The sequence below is a fragment of the Alligator mississippiensis genome, chromosome 1 (assembly GCF_030867095.1).
Source record: "Alligator mississippiensis isolate rAllMis1 chromosome 1, rAllMis1, whole genome shotgun sequence".
In the NCBI taxonomy this organism is placed as follows: Eukaryota; Metazoa; Chordata; order Crocodylia; family Alligatoridae; genus Alligator; species Alligator mississippiensis.
The window spans coordinates 168,512,004-168,523,092 of NC_081824.1; the positions used below are offsets into that span (position 1 = coordinate 168,512,004).

General features: G+C 54.7%; 1 protein-coding gene across 3 annotated transcripts; it reads right to left on the reverse strand.

Moving 5' to 3' along the window:
• Positions 1-804: 804 nt before the first annotated feature.
• Positions 805-9,183, reverse strand: LRRC73 (leucine rich repeat containing 73). Of its 3 annotated transcripts, none has more exons than XM_059716625.1 (6): positions 8,824-9,183; positions 7,739-7,899; positions 6,424-6,546; positions 4,098-4,198; positions 3,254-3,365; positions 805-1,315 (listed from the first exon to the last, which is right to left on the reverse strand). In XM_059716625.1, the coding sequence occupies exons 1-6, from the start codon at positions 9,093-9,095 to the stop codon at positions 1,245-1,247; spliced, it is 840 nt and encodes a 279-aa protein (XP_059572608.1). In that variant the 5' UTR covers positions 9,096-9,183; the 3' UTR covers positions 805-1,244. The 3 variants fall into 3 exon arrangements, with proteins under 3 accessions (XP_059572608.1, XP_059572604.1, XP_059572615.1); XM_059716621.1 differs by having other exon boundaries at positions 3,182-3,365; positions 8,824-9,178; XM_059716632.1 differs by lacking the exon at positions 6,424-6,546 and having other exon boundaries at positions 3,182-3,365; positions 8,824-9,178.
• Between the last annotated feature and the right edge of the window lie 1,906 nt (positions 9,184-11,089).

An 11,089-nucleotide genomic window follows, 5' to 3' on the forward strand; every position in this document is an offset into this window, starting at 1 on the left:
CCTAAGGGCAGAATGCCCCTTACTGAGATGTCCTCAACTGCCTGCAGCCCTCCCCATCTCTATGGCCAACTCTACAGCTGTCTCACAAAGGTCAGGCCTCCTCCCTCCTCCATAAGCTAGAGGCAGGACTCCAGCTTGAAAGGGCTGAGTCCAGTTCCATCAAGCTAAGGTTTTGGTACTTGGATTCCCACCAGGAAGATGGCACACAGAGCTTGCTCCCTGTTGGAGATGTGCTGTAGGCAGTAGGAGTGGACAGGGTGGCAGGGCTCTGTTCCTACAGCAGCACAGAGAGGCCTCTGATGCATGAAGGCCCTTATGGATTAGGTACTAGTGTATGCTCAAGTGCACTGGCTGTGATGTTCTTTACATCAAGGAAAGAACCTTGAACTTTGGTTCTGGGCCACAGGAATGGAGATGGAACTGTAGATGGCCATGGGCTGTCTGCTCAGATATACCCCCTCAGCTGGCTTTGTGAACATCAGCAGCCCAGGCCTGACATTTGCTCCTGTCTTACCTTTTTCTCTGGATAAAAGTACATTCCAGCCACTAAACTCTGGAGGTTTGGGGCCTCCTGTCCTCCACAGATGCATCCTGGACCACTCTGGCCTGCAGTTTCCATCAGCTGGAAATAGTCAGTGGAGGGCTGGTCATGTGGCTGCAGGTAGCCCAGGAGCCCCGTGGTACTGTTCTGCTTTGGAAAGCCTGGCTGTTTCAGGGTCTCGCCCTTCCTCCTTCTTTCAGCTTGTTCAGAACTCTTCCCTCTGAGTTGGAGCAGGAATGACAGACTCTCTTGCAGCAGAAAGCTGTGCCATGTCTGTGACTTTTATAAAACTCTCATCAAGACACTAGTACAAGCAATAGAAAGACCATCTGATATACACATCTGAATAAATACAACCTCTAGCATGTGGGCCAGGAATATACAGTCAGGAAGGGAAACGAGATCGAAACATGCAGCAACTGGACAATCACAAGCAGCTGACAGGGCACGTGACAAGAGACTTGTGGTGAGGTTCACTTATACCCAGACCCAAAATTTTTGAGTCCAAAGGTGGTGTTGCTGGGCTGAGGATTGTACGGATGTGCAGTTGGGGCAGGCAGGCCTGGTGGATGCATGTGGGCTTGTGCATGCAGGGCGCATGTGGCGCACACAAGTACACACACACACACACACACACACACACACACACACACATTGCACACAACCCACACACGTATAGGGAGACTGCTTTGCTCAGTACAGGTCACATCTCCGTCTCTGCTAATAGACTGTCGCCAAGACCTGATGTCATCAAGACCATCTGGGAGTTGGAATCTGCAAAGCAGATGGAAGCAAGACTGTGAGACGTTTGGGCTGAAGAAGAATTTGGGTCCTCTTGCCAGATGCAGCGTTGAGGAAGGAGAAATGATGCTTGAATCTGATGTGGAAGGAGCCAGAAACTGATGGGAGAATTTTGAGGTGGGGAGCTGACTAGGCCCCTGCTGTCTGTGTAACACAGCAGAGTGGAGCTCTTAACATGCCTGTACCAGCATCACAGTGGAGATCCAGAATTACTGTCTCTGAACAATTCAGTGTGTTCAAGTTATGAGGGAATGGCCAGCCCAAAACCTCTTCCAAGGATCTGACGCCAAGCTGGGTTCTTCCTTTTGTACTCATCGTCACAAGTGAGATGGGTTCTGTTTATGAAATTAAACCTGAAGGGATACCTGGGCAAGCCCACTGCTTTCAGCCTCTGCCCACACAGGCTGTGTGGGTGAAGCCTTTCCTGCTAGATTCCACCCTACTGTGCTAGGGCTGGAGTTACCTACCTCTCTGTCTAAGCTGATCCCTAGAAGCTCGCTCTCTTTGTGCTGGAGGGTGGACAACTATATTCCTTGTTGAGTTTTAAAGAGGGAGGTGATGTCAGAAAGCTGCTAAGAGGCTGTTGCATTGCCCCTTCCTGGCTGCTCTTAGTAGCACTGGCCAGTATGTGACCACACCAAGGAACAGCCTGTCACTGGCACCAAAACTGCTCGTCAGACTCATCCAAGTGACAGAGCCCCTTTAGGGATGAGTTACTGGAAGATCTGGCTGTCTCCCAGCCAGAAAACACTGTTCTCCTCCTCAGATGCTGGAGACAGATTTTTTGCAGAGCGGCTGAACTAGGAAGCACTGGGGTCCAGCTTTGGGCAGTGGAATTTGGAGGGTGGGGTCTACAAATTAGCTGGTTTGAGCAGGACCCAGGTATCAGCAGGAGGTTGTGTCACTGGTGTGCTGGGATGCATCAGGGTGCAGATTTTTTGACATGCTGTGACCAGTTAACTTGTGTGCTGTTTACACATTAGAATTGGGGAGGGATGGAAGGGAAGGGAGTTGTCGATAAAAATTTGGCCAGATCTAGGTGTTGCTCTCAAATCTTTGTGCTGCTTTGTCATCGCAGTCTAGACTTGTTTGGTGCATTGTCGACAGCTGGACTTGTTCCTATTGGACTGGCCACTTTGGGAGACTGGTTTAAAACAAAAACCAGCAGGATTAAGATCGATCCTCTGTCGGCCTTTCTCCCTGTTAGCCCTGCCGGAGTCCTATCAAACACCAATATAATGCTCACAGGCAACTCTGTGACATCCCTGTGCTTTGCCTACAAGCACTGCACCAACAGAATATGGCACCTGTGGATCATCATGAGGCTTAAGTCATGAAGCAATGAAGAGACGTGTAACCTGCAGGCGAACTGAGTGAAGCAGAATGGAATGGTGAACTTCAAAACTGGCCAAGACACCAAAGGGAACCTCAGTAGTTATGAAAAGCCCATGAGATCTTTAATGCCTGTGCCAGTTCAAAGTCTTTACTGAAAGAGGTTCATGCCCATGTTACCCTGTCTCCACACCCACAGCATTGTCCTGGGACACTGGTGTAAGGAAAAGCCAACTATGGCTCACCTCCACATCTGGAAGCATCTGGGTTGTTCTTAGAGGCTCCCTATCTGAGCAATGGCATGATCATGGCTGCTTAACTTGCAGATCCCACCTTGAGGTTGTTTGAATTCCAGCCCACAAAGAGAGACGGGCCCCCTTCCCTGTACCAGCCCCACAGCAAGATGCTCACTTGCCCAGAGAACATCATAAAGACCCGATTCCCTCCTGCCCTGCCCCATCCTGTCCCATGTCCCCTCCAACCTCCCCAGGCCCTCAGAAATCTTACTGTTCTGGCAAATCCAGGGATTCTTTTCCCTGGCTGTAACTTCCCGAGCCTCATTCTCCTCCTCTTCCTCACCCTCGGAGAGCAGGTCAGAGATCTGTTGCTGCAGTTCAGGGCTGATGTTGTTCTCTGCCAGAATGAGTGTGCGCAGGGCTGTTGGGTAATTCTCCACCATGTCCAGCAGGGTCTGACCAGAACAAAAACCAGAAGCAGGTGGACAAGCAGCACAGACAGACTGGTGGGGGAGGAGGTTTAGAGCTACTGTCTACATACTCCTGCCAGCACATTTTAGTTCCACCCTTCGCTGGCTCCAAACTCTCTGCACAAGGGCTATACCCAAAGAGGGAGTTACTCCTGCATACCTGCAAGCTCCCCTGCTGCCTCCAGGCATGACCCATGTAAACAAAGTCAGAGGAGATCCAGAATGGCAAATTTCACTGCCATGAGCCAAGGTTCTCAGGGAAGAGACTGCAGGGGATTTCATCCAGGCCGTAAGCTACAAAACCCTAACCTCAAGCTCTACCCCCGCCCCTACACACACACACGCCTAAACACTGAACTGCTGCCCTAGTTATAAAGCTAGTTCCTGAATCTTCCCCCCCACACTTTTTTCTGAGAACCAGAGAAACCAGAATGACTTGCTCAATCCAACTTGCTTGAGGCCAGAGCAGGGGAACAAAGAACCTTGGGCTGAGGCCAGCCCAACACCTCCAGTGTCTGAGAGCCTTGGGTCGACAGAAGGAACAGGCGGACATCAGCACACATAGTGGAAGAGGCTGCTATAAGGGGAGGGGTGAGGGGTGCAGAGATCCCTGGCATGGGGGAGGAGGCTGAGGCAGGGGCTGAGGATTCTACAGATGGCGGAGGCCCATGGCCCTGAGGTGGCAATGATGCTAGATCAGTACCAGGCACTCCTCACCTGTGCTGACTGATTGGTAAGCCCTGTTCCTTCCAAGTCCAGGACCTCCAGGGTGCGACTGGAAGCCACAGCGACAGCCAACATCCCCGCTACCTGGTCACCTGGAAGAGAAGGAAGTCAGGGAACTCAGCAGTGCCTGGCTTCATGCAACTCAGACCACACATGCCCTTGGGCTAGAGATACCCTGGGAATGCCTTCTGGGAACCCCCCCTACCAACACTGCCAGCCAAGCTCCAGGTGCCAAGGACCCCTGGGAGGAAGGAATGAAAGGCTGCTGGTTGCAAGGAGAGACAAAGGCGGGGACTGACTGCTGACTGTGGGAACGGCTGGGCACATCCAAGAAAGACAGACGAGGAACACAAAGTGGAATAGTTTCCCTTGCAAGGAAACTTGCCTCATCCATAGCGCCTTCCAGCCACCTCACCAAGGGTCTGAGAGCCTCCTACCTCTGTGCTTGCGTTTCCCCTATGGGAATGTAGCTGGCTTATGAATGAGAAGGAAGCATGTACCAGTCAGAACAAGAACCCAGGACTCCTGGCTCCCAGGGTTCTGCTCTTACCATTAGACCATTTCTTCTCAGAGCCAGGCATAAAACACAGGAATCCTTGTTCCCAGCCCTTAACATGGGCTTGCTTCTTTTCCAGCAGGGTTGGAAATAGAGAGGATGAATACCAAAGCATTTTTCCTGAAAAATCCCCAGAGATGCAGCAGGGCTGGCCATAGCAAATTGCTGGTGCCTGTACCAGTGATGGGATTTTCCCTGACTTTTGTTAAAAGAAGGGCTCCATCAAGTCCTATGCCAGAGGCTCTCGCCACAAAAACAGACAGCATCCAGCTTGCTAGGACAGAGCAGAAAAAGTAGGCCTGGCCTGGCATCCTAGGCAGTATAGGGCAAAAAAAACCCTGCATGACTTGCTTTCCTGGGTCACAAGAAGCAGCCCCTGAAGTGACTAATTGTCCTGAATTTTCCAGGACACTTCTGAAGTTTGAGGCTGTGTGCCAGAGTCTCCCAGACATTCCTACCCTGGGACTTGTCCTGAATTTGGAAAAAATCAGTTCTATATCATCCAATCTTTTCACAGCATCCATGCAGCACCAGGCAGCTTCCCGCCACATCTTTGGAGAAGCAGAGCTAACTAGCCTACCAACACTGTCAAACAAAGGCAGCTCTACAGAAGCAGTTTGCACCATTTCCAGTAAGCAGAGCTGCCTTTATATGGTGATGTTGGTAAGCTAGTTCAGTGGTTCTCATCCTTTCTTGTACCAGAACCCATCTGTAAACTCAATGGCCAGTCCTGACCCAGTGCCCCTCACTCCTGCCCCACTCCCTCCTGCCCCCAGGTCCCCATTGTGTGGAGCACTGGGTGGGTCTGTGGGACAGAGGGACCCCAAGCAATTCCTTGCAGGCTGAATTGTGTCAGCCTGCAAGAGAAAAGCCACGGTTTCCCACATTTTATCCTTTAAAGGAGAATCCATTTTTTAAATTTGTTGATCCATTTTTAAAGTTTATTCATAACCCTTTCATATATTCCTGCGACCCACTTTTGGGTTGCGACCCGTGGGTTGAGAAACACTGGGCTACTTAGCTCTGCCTATCCACAGATGTGGCAGGATGCTGCCTGATGCCGCAGGGGCACTGTGAGCAGAAGATTGGATGATATGGAACTGAATTTTTTCTCCGAATTCAAGACAAAATTCCCAGGTCAGGGACTTTTGGGGGCCATGGTGTGTCCAAAGCTGCAGCCCAGGTTCTGCTACCCCAAATTTGGTCTTGCCTGGCCTGGACTTTGCTTTGCCAGCTGCCTACCCTGCAGCCTGAGCTGGAGAAGACTCAGTTTCTATAGCAACCACTGCCAATCTCTTCTCCTTGCTATTCTCTGGGGAAGGAGAGCAGGGTGCGGGCACCTTCCCTTGCCAGGCCAACGACTGAAGCCTTGAGGGACTGGGAATGGGGGGAGCCATGGGCGGGCAACACTGGAGCTAGGGGACGACACAAAAAAGCCCACATGGCCAGGGGCAGGGACAGAGCCCAGGATGGTTCCTGCAGCTGACAAGTCCCTGTGAAACATGGTTAGTGGGCCTCAGTGCATTTCTTAGAAGGACACGTGTCCTCATCACACAATATCACCATAACTGGGACCCACTGCTCCCAGCACAGAGGACTAAAGGGCCATAGGGAGTGGATTCCTCCCCTCACTGCCCTGCCCTGCCAGTGCTAGGGTGGTCCCTGGTCTGAAGCTGTGAGATGGGCACATTCAGCAGCGGCAAACCCACCCCAGCCCCATCCTCTAGTGGTTCTCCCGCATGCCTGCCCTCCCCAGCTCACCCAGAGGGTTGTAGTCCAGGTTCAACACTCGCAACTGGGAGCTGTGAGCCACTGCAATGGCCAGGCGCCCCCAGCCTTTGGCTGTGACACCCGGGTTTGCACTCAGTGTTAACTCCTTAAGGCCTGAAGAAAAGAGAGAAGCCAGGTAACACCTTAAGGGGCCAGGCAGCTCAACCAAACCTCCTGGAGAGAAACCAGGCCAGCCTATCAGAGAGCAGGGAAATGGCAGGGTTCCAAATTATGCAATCCACTGCATTTTGATTGGCTAAGGGATGTGATTTGCATAATAACTACAGCCATTTATCTGCTTAAACACCATCTGCAGCCCAGTCTCTTAACTTGCCCACAACAAACATGGCTGCCTGACCACATGCTACCTTCAACCTGGCATCTGCTTAACCCAAACAGCAAATATGATAGAATCAAAACAGGAGTAGGTCTCACTAAGTGGAGGCAATTGACAATACGGACAAGGGAGAGCGGAGAAAGCAGGTCCTGAGGCCCGGGGTTAAGGGGGGCCGCAGGTGAGAGAGAGGGGAGAGGGGAAGGTAAGCACTGATGCCTGTGTTCAGAAGAGGACAAGTTGTGGAGCAAGGTGTGGTGGTGGCAGTCGTGCATATGCTAAGCATATAGATGATCAGCAGCCATTCCAGGTGCCAGGGTGAGACAGCGGAGACCACAGTTCACTAGAGGGCACTCTCTGCCAACTCAATGACAGCCATATCCTGATTAAAAAGCCCACTGGCCTCAGACATCACTCGCAAGGATGGGGGCCTTGGAGCGTATTCAGCCAGGAGACAGTAAAACCCCCGTGCAAGATCCTTCGCTGATCATTTCTCACAGAGACCATATGCTGTGCCTCCCAGTTCTGGGTCAAGGGCTGAGGCAAGCGCTGCAGATGCACTGGCATTCATTGTCAATGCACTGATCGCAGCCCAGATGGCATGAGTGCAATACAAATCTTAACTGCAAGCCCTGTCTCCTCAAACAAACTATCCCATCATGAGGCAAAACCAACTGGCCTCCCCATCCACCATTGCCACAATCTGTGGTCTACTGGACAAACTCCAGGCTCCACAGAACGACATAGGAGAATGCAGGACCCTCACCCGGTGGAAGCAGCTTCTCTACCAAGGGGCTGTTCAACCCCAATTATGCCTGGGGGACGGAGGAAACTCACTAGAGAGAGAAACATTATAACCTGCTCCCCGAGAGTGTGGGAGGGAAGGAACAACAGCCTGGCTCCGAGCAGGGTGACTTGCATTACCTATGGGTTACACTGGACCTGGCAGGCCCTGCAGCCCCTTCTCCTTACCTGACTTGGCCCCGTCAGGGGGCAGGAGCCCACAGATGAGGTTGATGCCCTCGTCGCCCAGCATGCAGTCTCCCAAGTCCAGAGCCACCAGCGAGGGATGGATGGAGAGTGCCGGGTTAAGGAGGGCCAAGCCAGCGTCTGTCAGAGGGCTCCCATGGAGGCTGTGTGGGGAAAGGCTTGGAGTCACAAAAGAGGCTTCCTCAGGCCACCAGGGGGCTTTTTGGCCAACATGAGGAGGCAGACGGTCTGAAAAGGGGAGCATCACCAAGCCCAGTGCCTGGTGGCAGTGGCAATGCTCCAACATGCCTAGAGATGCCAGCTCCAGGAGCAAGGGCACGGAGCAGATGGACACCCAAGGGGCTCTGGTGACAGGTGGCAGAGGTGCAGAGACAGACAGCCAGGGTGAGGGAGGGATGGGGTGTTGTGGAGGTGCAGAGACAGCTGATATGGGGCAGGGGGAAAGAGACAGGGTGTCCAGGAAGGGCAGAGACAGTCAAAGGGGGGAAAGGGACAGGGCATCCCAGGGGTGCAGAGATAACCTGGGAGAGGGGAACAGGATAGGGTATCCCTGGGGCACAGACACAGCTGGGGTGGGGGGTGGAAGGGACAGGGTGTCCCAGATGTACACCTGGGAGACAGGGGGAGTGCAGGGGGTGTCCCAGAGGTGCAGAGACAGCTGAGGGGGAAAGGATGGAGTATCCCTGAGGCACAGAGACAGCCAATATGGGGGGGGAGGGACAGGGACAGAGTGTCCTGTAGGTGCAGAGACAGGTTGGGGGGGGGGGAGGCAGGGAAAGGGACGGGGTGTCCGGGAGGTGCAGACAGCCAATATGGGGGGTGGGGGAGGTGGAGGTAGGAGAAGAGACAGGGTGTCCTGTAGGTGCAGAGCCGCAAGGAGGAAAGAGGGACGGGGTGTCCCAGAGGTACAAAGACATCTAGGAGACGGGAGAGGGGGAAGCAGGAGGTGCGCCAGAGGTGCAAGCACAGCCAGTATGCAGGAGAAGGGCCAGGGTGTCATGCAGGTGCAGAGACAGGCGGGGGGAGGGGTGTCCCGGAGGCAGCCGAGGGGCAGGCGGGGCACTCACAAGAGCGACTGCAGGGAGCGGTTTCCGCGCAGGCCGTCGGCCAGCTGCCGGACGCGCGGGGCGCTGCTCACGACGCCCAGGTTGAGGTTGAGCTGCGCCAGGGCGCGGGTCTCGGCCAGGCCGCGGCAGACGCGGGCGAAGTCGCGGTCGGCTAGGCGGCAGCCGCGCAGCGACAGCAGGCGCACGGCGCCCTCCCGCAGGCTCTCGCACACGTCCCGCGTCTCCGCGCCTGACAGCGCCTCCCCCGAGATCTGGATGGAGCCCGGCAGCATCTTCCCGCCCCATCCGCGCCCGCACGCGACGCCCCGCGCGCCCGCCACCGGGGCAGGGCAGGGGGCAGAGCCGGGCAGGGCAGGGCCGGGCCGGGGCCGGCGGCCGCAGGTGCCTCCTCCCCGCGCGGGCGGGCGGGCGGGCGGGGCGGGGCCGGGCGCTGCGTGGGCGCGATCCGGATTCCCGCGGCCCGTGTGAACGCACGCGGCCCCCCGCGGGAGACACGAGGGCGCCCCTGCTCCGCACGCGCCTCTGGACGCTTTCCAGAAGCATTTGGATGCTTCTCTTGCTCGGAGCCTCTGGCCCTAGCTGACTCGGGCAGTGCCCGAAGTCCCTGCCAGCCCTCATGTCTGTGAAGTCTGTGAACCCCCCGCGGCTGTCACCCGGCCCCGCGGTGAGTAGCAGGGCCCTGGGGCATCTCCTGGGCTGGGGAAACCCGGCCAGGGCAGAGGGCAGAGGGGGAGTTGCCGGGTTTCCCCAGCCCAGGAGATGCTCCAGGGCCCTGCTTCTCAGCCGGGGGCACCCACGGGCGTGAGGGGCACAGCCTGGGCCTTGCAGCGCCCCACAGAGGCTGCAAGCGGGAGAGGAGCAGCAGGGAGCACCCCCCCCCCCCAATTCAGACCTGGTGCCCTCTCCCTGCCAGCCCCCTTTTCCCCCCTCGGGCTCCCATCGGCCTCCCTTAGTTGGGAGGCCGCTGGGGACACAACCAACAAGAAGGTCAAAGGCTCAGAACAAGTGCTACAAGGGGAGCCGCAGAGCAGAGCGTGCCGGACAGCGCCCACTGGCCCTCGAATAGGTCCAAGGAGCCCATGGACATTGCTGTGTGACACAGGCCTGTTTGATACACATCGGGAACATGGGCTGTTGCCTGCAAGAAAAGCTGAACGCCCCCCTTAATTTTGTGGGGGGGCACTAAATGCATATCAAGTAATTATGGGAGACAACTAAAGAAGAAAATAGATAGCAAGGGTCAAAGGTTCAAAACGATGGCATCAAGGGGGGGGACACGGAGCAGAGAGCATTGGTCAGTGCCTGCTGGCCCTTGAATGCCTCCAAGGAACCCATGAACACTACCATGTGACACAGGACTTTTAACACGTCAGGGAAAATCACAGACCAGGGTCCACCAAGGAAACGATAAGCCCCTTTAGCACTGGGGGCCAATAATGATGTGTTATAGATCACTTGGGACAAATAATAATGAAAACAGGGACAGGAGTGGTGGTCAAAGGGTAACAACTAGTGTGTCAAGGGGGGGACACTGAGCAGAGCAGTGGACAGCACACACTGGCTCTCAAACACATCCCAGGAGCCCATGGATACTGCCGCATGAAACAGGCCTATCTGTCAGTCTTTAATTACATGAACCCAGCCCGCCAAGTTTCTCATTGGCCTCCCTTAGGCAGGGAGGCTACAGGAAAAGGAGACGACAGATTTCTTGGCTGCTAAAAAAACAGGGATGGGAGTACTGGTCAGAGGTTCAAAACGAGTGCCAAGTGGGGATATGGAGCAGAGCATACTGGGCAGCACCCACTGACCTTTGAACACATCCAAGGAGCCCGTGGACACTATCGTGTGACACAGGAGACTGAGCAAGATGGACCCATGATCTGACTCAGTAAAGAGCAGTTCTAATGGGGATGCCTTGAGATCCTTTCACAGGTGCCGCAGGTGCCACACAATGTTAGCACTGTTAGGTGGGCAGACACGACGCACAAGCTACAACCAGAGATTTCACACAGGAACCCATAGCGTTAAAACTGTTCTGCCCTGCTGGGGCCTTCCTGAGTTCTTTGCAATGAAAGAATTGCTCTAGTACAAGGGCTGCTAATGATCCAGCCTGCAGGCTGACCCTGTGCCATTTTTCTGGTCTGTGAGGCCAAAACTGAGTACCACTACTCTAGTATTTCTTTGTAGTCAAAAAATTAATGAAAACTAAGAGCTGGCATTTTCTGAGGGGAGCCTACAGTCTAACAAGAGGTGCCTTGTGTCTAAA